Raw genomic sequence first — 20,979 nt, 5'->3', positions numbered from 1 at the left:
GAATAAAATGTATTTCCGTTATACGGCCTTGTAAAGATTTCTGAAGTGAGCGCCAGGCTGAAAGCCATCACAAACAGCACTCTTGTCTCATCTACAGTGTTTGCTCCAGAAGTACTTAGCTCCAGTTTTTCCACCAGCTCTGCAATATGCACAAGTCCTCCAGCAAGAGAGATCATTAAATTCCCATTAAAGTTGAGTTAGTGTGTAAGTCGAGCACTGGTCCTGTTTATGTCTCGTAGCACCTCATTGAGCGCTCAGAAGCCCTCCACACACCCGGAGCCAGCAGGGTCACGCAGAGGGTGAGACATTTATGAGGTGATGTTATTTGTCTTTGATGGCATTTCTCTGGTAGACAACAGGCAATGCACCTGAAATGAAGAGGGGTGAGGTATGTTCGCTGGATCATTTTATTAAGAATTCTGAAGGTCTCTTAGAAACACTGAATGAATTAAAAAGCTGTGTTTTTGTAAAAGCTTTTAAAAGTTATTATGTAGTCAGTATTTTTTTCCTGTAACAATGAATTAGGGTAACACTTTATTTTAAGGTGTCCTTGTTACACGTTACATCTACTTATCATTATAATAACAATAAATTATGCATAATGACATGCAAGTAACCCTAACCCTAACCCTAACCCTAGTCTTGCATAGCTAGATCTTCAGACTGATGGCTATGAATTCAAAGATTCGAAATTACTCAGTACTTAAATATATAATTACACTATAACAAGTCTAATCTGAATTCATACATTGCTTAATAACAGCAATTAGTTTTCTTACAATGAGAAGAACTACTGTTTTTATAATAGGCCTTGACAGAGCTGAACAACAAACCAGATAGATAGCCCCGCAAACAAACCCCTCACAACTCAGGAAAGGTTACTGACCTGAATTGTGTTCTCTGATTGAGTACCACAATGAAAAAGCTAATGGAGGGCAGCTGCTGTCAAATAATTAACTAAAACACAAACAGTATGGCCAGAGGGTGGAGAGGATGAACTGATAAACCTGGTGTAACCTAATGGAAATATAGGAAACATTAAACATTTCTGTTTTTAAAAACATAGTTGAGTTAGTCCTCGTGTTGCCAGAAACGTGACATGTATTTTACTCATGGGATTTGCGTAAAGAAAGTGAGTTAAATTTTTTGGGGAAACATGCTTTCTATGATAGTATATTTAGTGTATTTAACAAGCAGTGAAATCTGTTTCTGGACTATTAACAGCTAATTACTAAATATTCTGTAACAATAAATTAACAATAACATTGAGAAATGATGTCGAGAAGCTGATATTACGCAAATCAGCAAATGTTTTCGTCTAAGACTCTGGAGAAGACCTACCTGGAGAAGAGTCACCAATCTGGATGTGGTTGTGCTAGGACGGCTTGCCAGCTTTGCCAAACACACACACATTGGGATTTTATGATGCATAGATCCTCAAAGAAGTCACAGTTTTAACTATCCTTGTCAGGACGCATGATCCCCACAATGTCTTTTTATACACTCTTATATAAATTCTTACATTGTACAGACTGTATAATCATAAACACAAACCTCACAGTAAACATGCTGAATTTTCCTAAAAACATAATGTAGCATGATTTATAAGCAGTTTTCCTCATGGCGACTAAAATTATCTCCATAAGAGCAAACACTTTTTGGACATTTTAAACCACTGGAACACACACACACACACACATTTTTATATTAGTAATGTGAGCAGGCTTTTAAACTCAACTTGAAATAAAAACGGATTATTATTTAATAATAATTAAAATCTTAATTATTTAAAACTATTTAATAATAATTAAATATCCCTGGTCTCATCCAAAGTGTTGAAGTACTCCACCAATTAATCAAATTAAATCAAAGTCCAACATTTTTTTTTTTTATGTGATATTTATTCATAAGCCCTCTATAAAAATGTTTAATACTAAACCACGTTTACAGTTGATACTCATAAAGTTTTTTGTCTTTGTTTTTTTTTAGTAAAACATTTACCCCAAAATCAAACCTCACTTTACACATGTACAAACTTTACAATGTTTCGAAGCAAAGAGAGAAAAAAAATATATATACTGGAACATGATAAACATATAAAGATATACATAATTTTTCATTCAACAAAGTTATAACATCTCGTTTATCAGAGATGCTTGGACAAGCGCAATATTAAGTACATGCCTTGCGGCATTTAAAGAAATCTGTTTAACAGGACAGACGTTCCTGCGTCCTCCTTATCACTTCCTGTTACCCACCAGCCTTTGCAAAGAAGCTTAGAAATGCTGAGTGCCGTTCAAATAGTTAACCAAAGTAGTATTGCACCTTCGCCATGAACAAGTGACCTGCTCTTGTAACATATCAGACGTGCTGACCTGAATACCCTTGTTCCCTCTGCAACAAAACACCTTTGACCTTCATTTGGGAACAGAAATTAAGTTTCTCCCCTGATTTAAAAGGAAACTGTAACCAATGGCAGCTCTGAATCTGTGTGTAACCACTGGAGCCGTGCGACATACAGACAGGTCCTCTGATAATATGCATGCTTAACGTATGCTAAGTACATTCACAACTCTATCCAGTGCCCTCTTTTGTCAAAACAGTCAAACGTAAAGGCAGATTACAAAAAGGCACACACACTTAGACCTTTTATATAAACCTAGCTCTGATGACATGAGGATCTAACAAATCCTAACATCCTACATTTCAATCATACTGGAAATACAATGTCAGACTTTTATTAATGGGGAACAAGTCATAAGTACAGGCTACGCTCAAAATGGAAGAGTAGTGTATGACTTGCTGTTTATGCTTTTTACTGCCAAGTTTGTAAAAATCATAAAAAATAAAAGTCCAATTTTATGTGTAATTCACATTTGGTATTTTGATCAAATAATTAGTCTGATGAAACTTGTTCGTAAGTAACACTGAAAATGTAAGGTCAGGTTGAAGCGCATTGCATTGTGGGAGACAGAATTCCATGCTTTATGTATACTGCACATTTTGGCAATGTAGTAGGTCATCCAGGTATTCAATACACACAGAATATACATACGATATACTCCAGCAGTAAGAAAAGTGTGCTACTCCAGACACATATGCTTTTCTTCCAGGCTCCCTGCAATAAGCAAATTACAAGGTCAAATGTGGCATTGGGGAGACACTAGAAGTTCATTGTATATCTGAAAGGATGGGGGTGAATGGTCAGTGAACAACGTCACTTCCCCTGCAGGGTTGAAGTTGTTTTTAATGGGGTGGCAAGAGGTGAAGGTTTGACTTTAGCTCAAGCAGTATGCACGTTAGTAAAACACTTTTGGGTCAAACAAAATAAGACATCTTCATCATGATCTATTGGTTTGGTAATGAAACAGTAACACTGGCAATAAATAAACACCAATGATAAAAAAATAACTAAAAATAAAAAAATCCTTTGTACAATACAGTGAAGATTGCATAATCATAAATGACTATTTTTGGCTATGATTGAGTGAGCCTTTTAAACAATGGATGCTCCTTCATACGTGAATGCGATTGTCCCTCACACTGAAAAATGAGTGAGTGGAGTACAGTCTGACTGTAAGCCAACTTCTGCCTAGTGCTCTAACAATCCCTTTCTTTTAGTGCCCTGACCCTGGGATACTAGAATCAGGTGAATTTCACCAGTAACAGAAATACTCATTTTGATGGGTGCTAAATTTAGAAATGCAGTAAAAACTTTGTTGAAAAGTGAAGAAATATGTAAATACAGTGCAGGATGCATTTGAAAAAGAAAAAATAATATTAATAAAATGCATCAGATACAGTAAAAACACTTTTCCGTGTCCTTCTAGTATTATATACCAGTATTTAAGGTGAATCTCACAAATTAGGCCAAGAACAAAAAATCATTGTGTCCAGACAGACCTTCTGATTTTCATTATGGTACTGAGAATGACATTATGCTTAAAGGGGTCATACGACGTTGGTAAAAAAATATTATTTGGTGTAAAGAAATGTGTTTATGTGGTTTAAGCTTCAAATAACACATTATTTTCCACATACTGTACACTACTGTCGCTCCTCTATGCCCTGCCCTTCTGTAGCGTGCTGTTTTTTACATAGTTCATCGCTCTGAAAAGCAAAGAATGCTCTGATTGGCCAGCTATCCAGTGCATTGTGATTGGCTGAATACCTCAAGCGTGTGACGAAAATGTTACATCGCTTAACATTCTGTGATGCGTGTCCCGGTTAGAGCCCCGTCAAAAGACAAAAACAATGAAACCCATTACAAACGAGCCCTCCAGGAAACAGTACTCCATAAAATGTGCTGCACACATAATGGCCCGGTTTCACAGACAGGGCTTAGACTAAGCCAGGATTAGACCATAGATCAATTAGGACATTTAAGTAATTTTTATAAACATGCTTAGAAAAAAACATTACCGATGTGCATCTTAAAACTAAAAAGGCACTGATATATTTTTAAGATCAGTCACTGCAAGTTTATTTCAGTGGAAACAGCTCAGACTTACATTTTAGTCTAGGACTAGTCTTAAGCCCTGTCTGTGAAACCAGGGGAATATTTGGGTTAAATTGTTCTGGAACAGTGTTGTCAATACAACTTAACCACTAATTTCTAGTTGTGTCCTCTTTTGGAAGGCCAAACAAAGTATTTTCACAAGAAACAGCGTCTCCACAACATGGCGCCAGCAAAAACTGCAAGAATCAAAGTTACGCCTTCTTTCTTTACGTGAATGTTTGGCCGGCGTTATGCAAATCTTCCCAAATAGTCACGTAGACATGTGTGGGCATGTTTAAACAAGGCTTTTTAGGAGGGTGTGATAAGACTAAACTTTTATTAAGCATATCTCTTTGGGTTTGAGACTTTAGTCTTTTCAACTTTAGCGATCTTATTTATACACGCACAGCTTGTAACACTCCAAAGAGAAGGGGGAACTTAAAATCGCATCATATGACCCCTTTAATGATCCTATGTGTCAGTTCAAACAGCACTAATATCAGACTTTGTGATTTCTCCCTGATTTTATATAACAAGAACTGGACATTTTTTATGAGAATCATTCATTTAAAATCACCATTCATTTAAATAAACCAATTAAATTTAGCTACTGGATGTCAAATTTGTGGAACCACTTAAGGATTCAATATTTATTTCCCTTTGTTTTAACATTAAAGTGTTTTAAGTCTGCTAACATAATCAAAATATAAAAATGAAGACATTAGAGGAACAAATGCCCAAAGTGCAGGCAATATAAAGGATGGTGCCCTGTGTAACCCATCTTCCTAAAAGAGAAAGCAGGGCAGGGATGACTCCACTCTCACTGTATCAGCAGGCCATGTGCAGTGCAATGCATACATCCTCAGTCCACCCTCTCACAGAAAACAACAACTTCTATATCACCCACTAATACAAAAATAAATCAATTAGAACATGATAAGATAAGCCTCAGTACATTACACTTATATAAAATAGCTTCGAATATTTACATATAGACAACAACAAAGAAAACACCAGCGACCTGTCCTGTACAATATACACCTGAATAAAAATACACCTTAAGAGGTACTGAAGTGTATGGCTTGAAAGGTAATACTTCCCTATATATACATAAATGAACTTAACATATATTTAGATCTATATGTACTTAAATATCCCTGGAATCATGAAAGTGACGTGCGGAGAGCGCCCCACACTGCCACTGCCTACAACATGGCTCAAGTCTTCATAAACATCCGCCATGCTCTCCAAACCAAGAGTTTTGCTTTGGTGATCTAAGATCAGGTAATAGTTCATACAAAATTAGAGCCACAATACGTCCATTAGAAAACCTCAGAAGAGAATTAGGACCATGGACAAACTGCATCTACTACACTCTAAGGTATCGCTAGGAGGAGCTCGCACATATCTCCCCAGAGAAGACAAAGTTTATGGGTATGAGGGTGGTAGTCTACTTCCTGATCCTTTGGCAGAAAGTCCAGCCTCTTATTTGCAGTGCAACATCTCTGACTCGGACCAAAAACTCAGTAGTATACGCAGGCATGCAAGTCCAGTGCTAACAGAGTAAGGACATCCCGTCTGCAGTGAGCAGCTGGCCACTGGTGGGGTCGTAAGTGCCGGCCAGGTAGTACAGGTCATGATAGCTCCCGTTAGACTTCCTGTTGTGGGTCAATCGCTCGTATTCCTCACTTGTGACCACCTGACACTTATGAGAGATTGTCTGGACGTCGTTTTCATCCTCATGGCATGACTGGTACAGAGCATGCTGAAAACAATGAAAATTTATCCTTTAAATTTCCTAAAACATCTATTGCGATCTGCTAGCATTGTCACAATATTAACATTTCAGTAGTTACTGTCAAAACCAACACCAGACTTGGCATAAGAACACTGAATAACACACCTAACTTTAATTAGTTACCACATGGGTGCTAATTTATGATTTATACTATGCTAATGAATATTAATTACATTTCATGACCGTATTGAAGGTTATGAAACAATGACAGCATGAATTATAATCCAAGGACCACAATTTAACCATTCCCATTCTATCAATACCATTTACTTTTCTCTGCTGTTTATTGAGTACAACTAAAAGTCCACTATGACTGACAGGCCTCCATACATCTGGATACTCACCTTGCCATCATGATGTCTCTTGCCTAGCTTGGTCTCTTCAGGGTGGTAGAACCACTGGACCTTCACGACCATGCTGCTCTGCCATGATTCCCAGAAACTCTCAATGCGGCCGATTAACGGCAGATGAGGCTGCCCAGTCGAAAGGAACACAGCACAGTCTCCTACCTGCACCAAGTCCTTGCCACGCACTATAGCCTTGTAGAAAAGCTTCCGGGCCTTTCCCTTGAGTCCACGGCGCTAATGTGATAAAGACAGCTTTAGATTTTTTTTTGCAGATGTTTATATGCAATTATTTCATTTGTTTAAAGGTGACGTTTAGGTAAAAAAATAATGGTGTTTCCAATCAGGCCCATCTGCTATTGTTTGCACTATAATTTACTACCCACTAAACAACTTATTAAATGTAGTCACTGGTTAGAAACTCACACCATTGGTTGGGATGCACTTTATTTACATAATTATAAAGGTTAATACTAAGCCACAAGCCTCTATTTTTGGTAATGGTATTGCTACATCCCTAGTTGAACCACAATAAGAAAACATAACAGGATCACTCAGTGAAATGCTTTAAAACCCTGTTTAAACTCTTTGAGAAGACTTGTAGTGGATGCTGTACATTAAACTGGAATCAATCAGATTACCAATTACTAAATTAATGTACAAAGTTATCTTTTCAAAAATGACTTACTTGCGTGGGGCTTCCGGACCACCTCCACAGCTGTCTAGATGGCAGGATAGGTGACACTTTAGGTTTGGTCTGGTCTGCTAGAAGACGTTGACTCTTAACCAGATCTTTAGGGGTTTTGGAGAGTGAACTGGGATACTCTTTCCTCTTCTGTGGCTTGCTGTTGGTACTGTGGTTGCCATGCCCACCTTTGGCACTGGACACTGCCACAACTTTGGCCACAAAGGAGTGCCGTGGGGGTCCCACAGGGGGTTCAGGGGTCTGGAGCAAAGAATGGTGGGGGGTCAAGCAGCTTTCCTCGTCCTCTGAGCTGTAAGATGAGTCATTTTCAGAAGAGCACAGACTGGAACTCGAGAGAGAGCCTGAGCTGGAAGAGCTGGACGAACCGGAGGAAGATGAGGAGACTGAGATGCGTGAGAGAAAATGGCCAGCTGTTCTCAAACCTCCAGAGGCAGAAACAAGTGCAGCACGGCCTGTCCTCCTTTCCACTTCTTCCTCTTCATCATCCATGTCTGAGTAAGAGCTGTGGCAGTCCCTGTGGCAGCCAAGGGTCAAGTCGCCATACTCACTTATGCGCAATGATGGTGAGGGCTTCCTCTGGACTCCTGTTCCTTTCAGTAGGAGCTCTGCTCGTGAGCCATCTCCTTTTTTGTTGTCCTTGACCAGCAGAACTGGGTGTGAGTAAGCCTCTGCCCTGGGCAAACCACTCACCCCATTGGAGCCAAATCCTGAGGCTCCCAGCAACAGGAGAGCCTTACTGTTTTTAGTCTTTGGAGATGTTACTCCTTCATGGTCCAATTTGATTAGAAATTCAGCTTTCTTGCCCCGAGATGGTGCTGGCTCCCCAGTCCTCTTCTTTTGACCGTAAGAACTGTTCTTGCCCTCCAGTGAAATCCCAGATGTCTGGCTGCCAAAGGATGAATAACCATTAGCTATGCTGCTGAAGGAGTCGACCTCAAAGGAGCTACTGCTAAAGAGGCCTTTGGATGGTGTCGTCATGGAGACTGAAGGTCGAGAAGATGTTTCCGCCACCCTGCCTTTCAAGGCCTTCTTCGATGCCGAGCCATTGAGCTGGAAAAAGTTAACAGGCATTCTCTTCCTGGGGGCAGCCACCGATGGCCATGTCACAATGGGTGATGTGCTCTTGGCTACACTGTCCGAGAGAGACTTCTTTATCCCTGAACCTTTAGGCCTCCCTTTAAAGAAAAGTTAAACATTTACAATAAACTTTAGCATGATCAACATTCATAGACAACATTTATTTTTTATTTTTTTGGATCATTGGCACATTTTGAAGGCTGTCTAGATAGGCAGCATACTGGGTTTGAGACAAAGAGTAAAATAAGATCTCTGGTGGCATATTGCAGAAACTCTGACCTGGTCTTCTGACAGGCTTCTCCTGAGCTTTGAATCTGTCTGTTCTTGCTGTCCTTTCACTCAGAGTCTTGTTTTCTTGCATGGAGCTATTTTTGTCAAGCTGCCCCTCAGAGTTGAGTAAAGGACTCAAATCAGGACCTGAGAGGCAACAGGTGGTGATATTGGATGGTTTATAAACCTTTACAATACATGTAAAACATATGTGAAGTAAGAATACACAATGGAAGCTACAGTAAGTTCCAAGTTCTAGTGAGCTACCCATTTTAAGGCACAATGTGACAAACAGGATTTTAGCATAATCAATTCCAGATAAGGCAATCCCATTGCAACAAGCAAAAATTCACTCCAGACTGGATTGAATCTAAAGAAATCTAAAGAAATATCAATATAGACTTACATACTGTATTTCTGTGTATTTTGTGTTTAGTAGAATATTGCTTTGTTAGCTAAGCAAATACTAATGAAAAACTAAATCAAATGTTTGTCAAATCTCAAATCATAATGGGAGTTGACTGTTTGACTCAAGATATTCCAGGTTTGTCTTCACTGCGGAAAAAGCCTCTGTAGCTCAATAGATTTTAGTACAGAGCTAATCAGAATGTCAAGAGAGGTAGAACTATAAAAAGTTGGGACCTACATTGGATTTGGTAACCTGGAGGAAGAAAGCGAATATTGGAGAGAGAGATCCACCCTCTATCACCATCATCAAACTCCACCATAACCCCACCAGGTTTAGATTCACTGCCTCCTAGAAGATTACCAAAACTAGTTAATTTTATTGAAATGCAGTAGTACTTTAACCCTTGAATTCATATATGATATTTTGGAAGAAAAATGATTATCTGATTCAAAGGAAAGAGAAAAGTTTGTCTAGGCCTCACCCCTTCGCACAAATCCCGGGTAAAGACAACGTGAGCGCTCACTCCAGTAAGCACACACTCTAGTCCCTTCTTTAAGCACAGCCTCAGTGTCAGGGCGTACATCCAGTACCTAACACACACAGGAACAAACTTCTGTCAGGCAATGCCAGTGAAAGTGGTTTTGGACTCCCAGGATGATAAATGACACACACAGAAGTCAATCAGTAAGGCTCTTATGAAAGCAGCACTTATCTCATGCCAGTATGTTAGGGCTGAAAGCCACGGAAGCGGAGGTGCGGTAAACACTAACTTGCTGAGTAATAATGAGGAGTGTGTGAATGGAGCGACTGTGATTGCAGGTTTGCAGCGTTTCCCTGTCTAACAGAGCGCCCAGATCCCCCCATTCAGCTCAAACCCCTTTTCAGGTCTTTAATTTACTGTTGCTATGGTAACAGGCGCTCTCTGACTGATGGGAATTGAAGCTGGAAGGTTGTGCCTGTAGATTGGTGTCAAAGGTACATGGTGGAATGGAACGCTCTAGAAAGTGGAAGATCAGTGTAATTAGAGACAGCTGCCGTAGACCGCTTGCACAATAAAACAGCTGAATAACAAGTGTATGTGTGTGTGTGAGAGAGAGAGAGACAGAGAGAGAGAGAGAGAGAGAGAGAGAGCCCCAACCACTTTTTTTTAAAGATACAAACAATTCATAACGACCACATTTGCACTGACCACCTTTTAATGTTTAATTTTTTATAATAATGAAAAACTAAATTAACTCAATAAGAACTATCTAAACCAATGTTGGTCTGTAATAAGTGTTTTTCCCAATGAAAACATATTTGGTTGCTATTTTTTGTCTTACAATAAATAGGCAGCAGGATTTGTGTGTGTGTGTGTGTGTGTGTTTGTGTAATTTATTTAAAATCAGTTAAACATTATATGGGTCATTATTTTTAATTTAATGTTATAGTCAAGTCAAGTAACCTTTATTTATATAGCGTATTAACCAAAAAAGATTGCATCAAAGCAACTGAACAACATTAATTAGGAAAACAGTGTGTCAATAATGCAATCACAACAACAACAAAAAAATGAAATGAAATTTATGCATTTAGCAGACGCTTTTTTCCAAAGCGACTTACAGTGCAGTCGGGCTAACAATTTTCACCTAACATGTGTTCCCAAAGTTTCGAACCCACAACCTTGCGCTGCTAACGCAATGCTTTACCAATTGAGCTACAGAAACAAAATCCTCTACAAAATTCCGTCCCTATAAAGCTTTAAAAGTAATGGGACACCAAAGTTTACCATTTATAAAGGGATGTATTCATGGAAAGTTTCAAGAAGAGCATGTGTGTTTGAAGATATAAGAATCGTAGATAAGAAGGTGTGAAGTTGGGTAGGGCTTGAAGTGGTGTGAAGAAAAGTGTGGCAAAAGGTATGCTGGAAACAGGACTTTAAGAAATAGCATTGTGTATAGGGATCTCAGGAAAGAGGGTATTGTTTTTTGCTGCTCTTTAATGGAAGAGGGGATTTTGGAGGAAGTGGTGATGTGTGTGGATCCTGAGAGGCCAAAGCTCAGAGCGTAGGCAGGTTTGTTTGCTGTAAGTGGGAAACTCACAGCTTCCTGCAAGAGTTGCTCCAGGGAGTAGATTCTGGGTCGGTTTCCTCTCTCCCCGTCGATAACAATACTGTAGCTGGAGAGAGAGCAGAAAGTACAAAGGAGTTATTTTCAGTGGTGCGTGTAATGCTTGGCCGTCCATGTCAAACTCCTACGGAAGGCTCACTTTCATTGGATGTGACTGAGTCTCCTCAGCAACACTTTTACTGCCGAACAGAGGGCTTAGAGGAAGTGATGCAGGCTGACATTTGCATCCAACTAAGGACCGTGGGAAACTAGTGGGTGATAATCACTGCTTACTTAGCTGTGATAGTGAGCATAAATCCATTTGTGGTAATGTCAATCAACGTGTCTTGGTGCAAAACACAGCAACAGGAGTTTACGATAGGTGCAATACATCCCAAAACCAGGCACACACAGAATGCACACCTGTCATTCACAAACAGTGTTGTTATCGTTAATTAAAACTAAAACAAAAAAATTACAAACAACTAAAAAAAAGATGGGCTTTTCATCTGGACCTTCCCACAAACTCTGTACATATAAAGTAAATATTTAGAAAGGGGAATTTATTATACAGTTCACTTACACATCGGGCGACTCCATGGGTTGCACACGAGCAGCATACAGTAGTTCATCATCTTTGGAGATCAGAACTTTGAGTCCATCTGTCAGAAGCTCTTTGGTCAGAATACAGTTTGGAAGAGCTGCAAGATAAAAAGCAATAACTCAAAATACAATTTAACATAACCACCAATGACTTCACATGATGCTTGACAACACCTGTCAGTTGTGGTTAAATCACTACAAGCATACATTTACCTGGAGCACTTCTGCTATGTGATGACACCTTCCTCTCATCCTCCTCTGAGAAGCTACTGTCCTCACCTAAGTGGAAGCCCTCATCTGCTGCAAAACTCTCCATCAGACGGCTGACTGCTCGACCTTTAGACTGAACCACAGAAGCAGCACAGACACTGAATCGCTTGAAGGAAATGGAGGAAAACTCTTTTCTACATTCTCCACGCTCAGCAAAAAATGTCCTCACTTCTTCAGACTAAGCGTGCGAACATCACCTTTACATGAAGTCGCTTCTTACTGAGAGAAAATGTACCGAAAAATGTGAATGCTTGTGTGTGTACCTCTCGAAGTCTGGTTCTCCGAGTTCTGCCGTTATCATCACTGTCTTGGGACTGGGCCTCGGTCGACCAGTTATTTCTCCTCTAAAGTAAGATAAAAACAAAACTTCAATATGTTACAACTAGGGTTGTCCCAATTAAGTTTTTAACTCCCCCATACAATCATGGGGCAGCAGTGGCTCAGTGGTTCATGTAGTTTGTCTACAAACAGGAAGGTTGGTGGTTCAATGCCCGGCTCCACCTGATCAAGTGTCGAGGTGTCCTTGAGCAAGACGCCTAACCCCAGCTGCTCCCGACGAGCTGGATGGTGCCTTGAATGGCTGACACCACTGCTGTCGGTGTGTGAATGGGTGAATGTGAGGCAACTTGTAAAGCGCTTTGGATGGCCATGGGTCTGTTGAAAGCGCTATATAAATGCAGTCCATTTACCATTTAGTTTAGCCTATGTGCCAATAATAAGTCGTGGTTAGGTGCACACTATAAGTAACTTCAATTTTTTAAAACCAATCCAATGTAATGAGCTAGACTAATGATTAGCTTCACAATACTATAAGGAATAAAATACCTGAATCTTCCTAAACTACGAATAATATCATGCCACTGTACTGAATTGCTTACCGTGGCTCTCAACATGGAGCTCTTCCGAGTGGCTCTCTTTAGCCTTTCGCTGTTGCTGCTGCTGGGAAATGAGAGAAGACTGCTATTCTTTCTGTAATCAACCGGCCTGCCTGTGATCCCAGGCCAGCGTTTATCCTGCAGAGTTGGCCTGCCTGGTCGCCTTCTGACTCCTGGTGGTTTGGAGACAGTGATGGGGATGGATCTACAGGGGGGTCGTCGTTTTACCTTCACGTCCCCATCTGTTACGGCCCGAAACTGAGATCCTGAATTGGTTTTTCCAAAAATACACAGGGTTAGAATCAAAAGCATGAGGCAGGACAGTCTCTGGGCTTTTTAATAGCCATACCATGAAGTTCTTGTCGTTCACGCTTAATTTTGGCCTTCTGATTGGCTTCCAGTTTGACAACAGAGAAAGTGGAGGGGCCTGTAATGGCCGGACTGAATGGCAGATCTCTGAATGTCAGTGCTTTGATGTCTTGGCCTTCCTCACTGCCATAACTGCCTTCCTCTCCATCTTCCTCTGTATCATGAAAAAGACATTTCAGTATGGCTGTTCACATCTGACTATAATATAAATATCCAAACATGATATTTTGGCATCACTATAAAGAAATGGTCGCCGTACAACTACATCTTGATCTAATTTGTAAATCATTCACTGTGCAAACATTTGTATGCCATATGAAACCATGAGTTATGGTGTTGTTTTCTGGAGGTTTCTGAAGTAGCAAGTAAACTAAACAGCCATGGGAACAATTTCATATTCTTTTTTGTTTATATCAGTAACTGATATTTAAAACTTTTGGACTGACAAAAATTCTGATCATAAAGTCTGCACGAATTTTCCTTAGATTTACCCCATGCTAGTCTATTACTGTGGTCTATTACAAATGTTGTTGCTGCTCAAGAGTTTGTTAACGCTTCTTCAGCAAAGTGTGGATTTACTTCACCGATATTACAACCAACAGCGGAGACGCATCATATGTAACATATAATCGTCACTTTCCTACAGGTATTGTTTACTAACAAGGTGACAGCATCAACTACTTTCCTGGCATATGTAATACAGCGTTTTTGGCCATTTTCGCAAATATGATATGTGTAAGATATGTGTAAATGCAAATCATTTAGAAAATGTTGTTGTGTATACGTGAAACTTTTTAAAAACGTGACACATTTGAAAGCTTCACTTTCACTTTTCTTACTTTCCCAAGATGACACAAACCGGCTGACTCTCACCATGTTCAGAGGACTCGCTCCCAGGTGGGGATGTCTCCACGTCCTCATCCACTTCTTGTCCCCTGCCCTGCGGGATCCTTGCCCCTGGCTGCTGCAAACAAGCTGCTGATCCAGGACTTTTCTTCCTTTCTTTTTTAACTGCCACAGGATTGTGCCTCTTCCAGCACTCCTGTGCCCCGCTGTCCCCACTCGTAGCTGGAAATAATTCCATGCATACACAATTACATCAGAGATAATTGCCATTGATTTCATTGGAAGGACATGATGGAGTTTGTGAAAATTATGCTCCATCATTTAGTCAGAAAGTTCAGAATTTCAGTTCTAGAAGTGTGCATTTTGGTTATTCTGACTGTACCCAACTGCAATTGTTACCTTAAAGAGCTGTTTCTTAATGATTTTGTCTACAAAAAATAGATTGGTTGGTAAAAATGAATGCATTTAGGTTTACTATATTATGTTTATCTTGTTATTCTGAGTAAGTCATATTTAGTTCTGTATTGTTATAGTACATCATCTTAGTTTTGTCTTTTAAAGCCTCATGGCCCTTACAGAAGATCTACGGTTTTACCTGTATCGCTCAGGCTCTCAGATTCATTGGCTGTGCTGAGCTGTGTGGAATCTCTTTTGGAGTTACTATGCCCAGAGTACAGGCTCTTCGATGCTGAGGAAAACTCTGGGTCTCTTGACGCAGCTCCAGAGGAATGTCGTCCACCTGGGACCTTCTGCTTGATTTGAGTTATTTGTTGATCAAGGGTGCTGTTCTTCCGATAACACTGTGGCTTCATCTAAGAGAGAACAATATGACCATACACTTGTTGATCATAACCAAAGGTGGTGAAGCTTTGCAAAGGGTTGATAAAAAAGTATGAGCTGATTAATAAATACAGAAGTGATGGTTGGCTGAGGGGAACAAGAGAAGAAAGGACTTGTGTGGACACTCACCTGTGTAGTGTTAATACGGCCAAATCCTCGACTGGACAATTTTTTCTTTTTCTTCTGCGATTCTCCAACTCCCCGTTGCTCCTCTGCTAGTGGGCTTAGCCCCGCCCCCACCAACCTGTCAATCAAAGAACAACAGAAGTTGTTACAGTCAGTGCAGCTCAGAAGTGATGGATATTTGGATTCATCCCAGAATACTTTACATCATTATTGCTGTTTTTTGTGTTTTGTAAGTCATTGAATCACTCAGTCGTTTGCAACAAAATCAATTCTTACTGTGTTTTAGTAAAATAAAACCATTTTCTCCACAGACTGCAACAAATTGATCACAAAAATTACCCAATTTGTTCAGCGCTGCTCTATCATTCAGTTTAATTTAGTGATAAGTCACCTAGTAGGTTCAACCAATGAAATCCTCCTTCAGAAACTGCCCCATAATGCTTTTTGTGCTTTTTGTGTCTCGAAATCAGGTGCTTCAAGGAGAAACTTCAGTGAACAAAAATCCCAGAACAGAAGTGAATGAGAATGATTTGTTCACTTAAAATACTTGTTCAAAATCACTGAGTCATTCATGACTGAAACACCCCTACAGCTCAAGCAGTGTCGGTCTTTCGGAGAAGGCAAAAAAGAAAGATCAGAGAGAGAATGAGGCTGAGCTGCCTCTCAGTGGGCTCAGATCGCTGCCTGCTCTTCCTCTGATGAGTATCGAAAGAGGGAAGAAAAAGGCAGGGTCTCCACACCTCACGCTTGAGGAACTGCGATCAGAAGGACATCCCGCCGCTGTTCGAGGACAGTTGCCGGATAAAAAGCCCAGCGTGAATTATCAGGGGAGAATCCTGCTACAAGAAAAGGGGGCCGGTCGCTTTGAAAAGACAGAGCGAGCCGTTTGAGGGCACTGCATGTTTGACGCTATTGTTCTTGGTGAATATCAGAGCCCTCACAGTTGTATTTCCATATCAGCGAGGCAGCGTGTGTCCCCCTTCGGCTCTGAATGCAGGCTGGGAGAGAATGCCCTTGAATTTCCCTGGAAACCTGCCCAACAGACCGAACGAACGCTAGACCGACGGCACACAAACAAAAGATTACCTTCCATCCTCAAGCAAAGAGCTGAGCGATACTGCGCCGTCAGTCACATGAGCCGTTTAATCGCCGGTAGACATCTCTAGAGAAGCTGTCTTAGTGGAAACCTAATTGAGATTTTGTTTGCTGTAATGTGCTTCTGCTTACTTAGTCCCAGGGGAAAATGCTGTTTTGCTCTGAGGTGGCTCTTTCAAAGCTCAGGAGACATAAAGGAGATCTTGGTTGTGTTTCTATAAGTAATCAACTTCGCCCTCACACCAAGAACGATAACAGATAAGATAACTATTACTATAACTATATTAGCATCCACAAAATGGACAATACTGTTGTGGGGTGTGTTTCCCAAAAGCATTGTTAGCTATCTATGGTCATAAGCTTCACTGAACTTAGTGACTACAGAATTTACAATTTAATTGTTTTTGTGAAATGCACCCCTGATTGTTATAAATGCCTTTAGCAGTGACTTTAAATGTTCAAGCTCTTTAAATTCTGATGCATTCTATTTGCGGTCAATTTTATTTTATCAGTTGTCGGCGAACATAACAAGCTACAACATGACATTTATTTATTTATTTATCTATTTTGCCCACATTGATTCTAAATCTTGCATGAGTGGACAAAAGACTGCTTGATAATGGAAACTTTGAACACATAAGGACACAGTGAATGATAATAGATCTCTAAAATGCAATAAGCAAGGCTAAAATCATTCTATCTCTATAGAATTTGATAAGAAGTGAATGAGTTCAAGTTGAGATCTCTGATGCTGGACTTGGAACCTTGTTAAATCAAAACTCAGTTTGGGACGTCATTGAGAACTTTGAAAACCTTTGAGATCGCTGGAGTCTTTTTCACAGTAAAAGTCAATGTCTCCATTTGATCTCCATTTAAACTCATTGCTGTTGTGGGAATTTACAGTGATCTTTTGTCATTTTTTATTTCCTGTAGGACAGAATAGGTCTGGCCGTGTTTTGGCTGGGATGCATCTGTGTCTATTAACACTAAAAATAGCCTACTAGTGTGTATATGTGCACACAAATACAGAATGTGTTTGTGATTGACAGGCAAGGGTACAGAGGGTGCAAAAGAGTGTGTGTTCTTTCCCCGTGAGGTAGCCCCCTCCGTGCAACGAACTGACAAACATAACATGACATGGCCCCTCCCCTTGGTGCATGCTCACAGCAGCTAATTAAACAGAGCTCTCTCAAACACACACACACATTGAATACCACTGTAAGGAATTTTAAGCACAGACACATAGTGTCAGACACAAACACAACCACGTACACACAGGATGTAAGTTACTACTTACTGACCCACTGCCCTCAATCTCAAAAGGCTAAATGGAAAGCAGCAAGTGACAATGACTCAACGCGGTCACATGCATTAAAGAAAACACTGAACATGTGAACCTGTCTGCTTTATAGCTTCTCATTATGCAATGCAGTGTCACGCTGTGTTACCCATGAGTGCAAACAGCAGCAGTTTCATACTATCAAATAAACAAACCAAAACAGCACATTAAGTGAAGAAGAATGTAAAGTATTTTAAAGATTCTAGTTCCAAACCTGATTCAACTTAATGTACCATCTGAATTTGATTTATAAATTCATTCACTTTTAGTGCTCAGAAAGATTATGCATAGCTTAGGTGGCCTGAGGGGAAGTTACTTGCTAAATCTGTTCTTTACCCTGAGTTTAGACTTTGTTCACTAGTGCCAGTGGCGACATTTCTGGTAAACGATATTTCTTTGCTTCTTGCATGCTCCTTGACACTTACAAAAAAACAGGCATTAAAAGCATGTTCAGTTTTATCTGAAACAGATGATTGTTAATCTGGCAAAGTTTTATTACTGTATGTTGGTTGTTGTACGTATTGCGATACTATAATAGATTTTTCTCAACATGTCATAAATATGAATATTTTTAAGTCCTGGAGCTTTTTTTATCATGACTTGTGTTTCACAGGACTCGTACCTGAGCACTCAACATCACAAATGCAATGCTGTTTCAGGTGCGCTACTGAGCGAGTATACCTTGTCCTAAATGCTGTATGGAACTGGATAAGTTATGCAAATGTCAAAGTGTATTAGTTTACAAATCATGGTAAAAGTGTTTTAAGGTGCAAAAATTACATTTTGCATTAAACAGTGATTTTTGCCAAATGGTGAGTATGCAGCACAATAGCAGAAAATCTAGTGTGATGTTGTACACAATCTGGCTGCTAGCCTGATAAATGCTACAAGACACACTTCCCTCCTTTATATACAGTACACAAACACACAGCCCTCGGTGAGGGGCCCTGGCTGCCTGCCCATGTGTCTGGGTGCCACTGTCATATGGAATCACATTGTGGCGGCTGGTTGGCACGAGGGCAGACGGGCGGCAACAAAGAGGAAGTGACATGACAGTGGGACAGCCGGGAACACAATGACAAAAAGAGATAGAAATAGGTTTTGTGGTGTTTGGAGTGTCAATTACACTCTTTAAAGCTCCAGCGAGATTCAAACATCGATGGATCATTTCTATACCAGCAGGCATTGAGGAGCACAGTACAATCACTCATCCTAACTATAGTCATTATATGTGCTATGTTCCAAAATAAAGTGTTCTAAAAACGTGCCTTTTTTTCTTTCTGTCTATACAGGCAGCTGTCCTCCACAACAGCACACCCACACACTAATTAATTACGGTGTAAGAATGCGTGTGTCAATTTGACCTCTTTTCCTGGCCTGCGCTGACCTAAGTGCTAAACGACAGGAATCTGTCACATTTCTGGCAATAAAATAGATTAGAGGAGAATTCACAGCACTCTAATTACATCCACGGCCTGTTGAACCCCCCCCTCCCCACCTCCCACCCCCGGCTGCTGCAGGATAGTCATGCCATTCACATCAACGATTGGCAGACACAGAACAAGATTACTGACAGGCGCACACACACAGCGTTTGTACACGGATTCAGTTTACTGTCTATAAGCCTGAACCAAGCAAACACACAGTGGAACCTTTGCAAGGAGATATGAAGACACGGCCAACCGCTTAGCGCTGCCAAATGCATGTAATGCAATTCAGGCCTAGTACTGATTAGGAGAGATAAAGCATAACTGGACTTCCTCACTGAGGTCAGATGAGTTCTCCTGTTTCCTGTTTATGGTTTGTGGAGTCGTCTGCTGGGTTGTGCCGATATGGAGGCTTATCTTCTGTGTGTGTGAGATGCTGGCAAAAAGGGAAAAGCAGATACTTACTTGACTTTTTTCTGGGGTTCATTAAGGGCCCCAGAGCCAAGACCAGGGACTGATTTGCGTTTGCGTGGTCTACCAGGGCCACGACGTGCTGGACTGCGAGGAGTCTCCTCTTTCCTAAAGAAGAACATGGTTATTTTCGTATTCAATAATTGCAAAAAAATATAATTTTTCAGACAAGTGATTATTTTTAGCATAGAATGACATTTGGGGTACTGGTGCTCATAAATGTTACTAGGGCAGCCATAACTAGGAACGCCTACTAGCAACCATTGCAGTACAGCTCTAGTGGTAGGAATAGAGTTTTATTGAATAGCGTTTAATCTGCATGTAACCTAGGATAGGAGAACGAAATTTAACATAAAATTACATACCATGAGGGCTTGTGTGTTGACACAGGTTATGTATGAAGAATGAAAAGATTAAATAGTTTTGTGATGGTGGTAGTTCTTACTGGTGATCATGCTTCCTCTGGAGTTTGGCCAGTTCTTTCTGCTTCTCTTTGTAACGCTGTTGCAGCTCTGCTAGCCTCACCCGCATCGCTAACTCCTGCCCATCCATACTGTCCATGGTACCTTTCACTGGGCAAACCTTTAGTTCAAAAAGTTAAAAAACCCTTCAATTAGTTGCTGGTCAGTTGATCCAGTCTTGGAAGACCTCTGGGATGACATTCTGGTTCTATCCCCGATCCTACTAACTTTTAGTCCATTACAGTCCTTAACTAGACTGAGGATGCCAGTAAAGTAGGATGTAAATTACATACTCATTATGTTCTCTTGTTGGATAGGCTATATTTGAAAAAAACTGAAAAAAAATGTTAGCGTTTGCTTATTTTTTATATGATAGATTATATACTACATTAGGAAAATACATATGAGAAGAAAAAAACATGGATGTTACCGGCTCATGGCGAGGCGTCCAGCTGCATTTTCTGCGCAAGTTGAGAGTTCTTCGAGCAGGAAACTGCTTCTCAGCATCTGTTGTGCTGTTCTCCTGAGGGCCCAATTCAAGGGCACGAGCTGCTGCCAATGTAGCAAGGCTCTGTAGGTCAAAAATCCATTGATCTTCTTCTTTGATGAACAAAAAAGAAACACGACAATATATTATGGCTCTCATACTGTGACATCTATCATAAATTAGCTATTTATCTGGTATCTACGCTAGCTGGAAACACGCATTGTAGTGAAGACTGAAATGAAAAGCTAATTTATGTCTTGATTTGCAAATATCAGATAATTCTTCATAAAACAGATGCAGATTGCACTATAAGATATCACAGGAGGAAGGGTCTCCACATTTAGATACCACTGAATATTACCAAGACAACTATATGATGTGTGTTTTTTAAAGGGGTTATGGGATGCCCATTTTCCACAAGTTGATATATAAATATGATATAAAAATAATAAAACGAATAGTCCCGGTCCTTAATTCTGAATTACAAACATACACCTGTGTTTACATTTTTGTGTTGCTCTGCAACCACTTTGTTGGAACCACAACGTTTCTGAGGAACTACATTGTTTGACGGATGAATA

The 20,979-nt window shown here is 40.2% G+C and overlaps 1 protein-coding gene across 4 annotated transcripts in view; it reads right to left on the bottom strand.

Moving 5' to 3' along the window:
- Nucleotides 1–5,133: 5,133 nt before the first annotated feature.
- Nucleotides 5,134–20,979, bottom strand: part of LOC132140567 (BAH and coiled-coil domain-containing protein 1) — an 81,767-nt gene continuing 65,921 nt past the window's right edge. For 2 of the 4 annotated variants that reach the window (XM_059549368.1, XM_059549395.1), the window contains 18 exons: nucleotides 20,342–20,511; nucleotides 19,896–20,032; nucleotides 19,445–19,558; nucleotides 15,122–15,236; nucleotides 14,748–14,964; nucleotides 14,180–14,374; nucleotides 13,287–13,460; nucleotides 12,941–13,203; nucleotides 12,326–12,406; nucleotides 12,006–12,135; nucleotides 11,773–11,890; nucleotides 11,184–11,259; nucleotides 9,584–9,692; nucleotides 9,340–9,450; nucleotides 8,703–8,840; nucleotides 7,329–8,521; nucleotides 6,641–6,877; nucleotides 5,134–6,263 (listed from right to left, as the gene is read on the bottom strand). In XM_059549368.1, the coding sequence (XP_059405351.1) occupies nucleotides 6,054–6,263; nucleotides 6,641–6,877; nucleotides 7,329–8,521; nucleotides 8,703–8,840; nucleotides 9,340–9,450; nucleotides 9,584–9,692; nucleotides 11,184–11,259; nucleotides 11,773–11,890; nucleotides 12,006–12,135; nucleotides 12,326–12,406; nucleotides 12,941–13,203; nucleotides 13,287–13,460; nucleotides 14,180–14,374; nucleotides 14,748–14,964; nucleotides 15,122–15,236; nucleotides 19,445–19,558; nucleotides 19,896–20,032; nucleotides 20,342–20,511 (3,788 nt within the window). In that variant the 3' untranslated portion in view covers nucleotides 5,134–6,053. The remainder of the gene's footprint in view (nucleotides 6,264–6,640; nucleotides 6,878–7,328; nucleotides 8,522–8,702; nucleotides 8,841–9,339; nucleotides 9,451–9,583; nucleotides 9,693–11,183; nucleotides 11,260–11,772; nucleotides 11,891–12,005; nucleotides 12,136–12,325; nucleotides 12,407–12,940; nucleotides 13,204–13,286; nucleotides 13,461–14,179; nucleotides 14,375–14,747; nucleotides 14,965–15,121; nucleotides 15,237–19,444; nucleotides 19,559–19,895; nucleotides 20,033–20,341; nucleotides 20,512–20,979) is intronic. The other 2 variants (XM_059549387.1, XM_059549378.1) reach the window with 2 other exon arrangements.

The sequence above is a fragment of the Carassius carassius genome, chromosome 1 (assembly GCF_963082965.1).
Source record: "Carassius carassius chromosome 1, fCarCar2.1, whole genome shotgun sequence".
Lineage (NCBI taxonomy): Eukaryota > Metazoa > Chordata > Actinopteri > Cypriniformes > Cyprinidae > Carassius > Carassius carassius.
The sequence above is the reverse complement of the archived record's forward strand: the minus strand, read 5'-3'. Positions and strand labels throughout refer to the sequence as shown.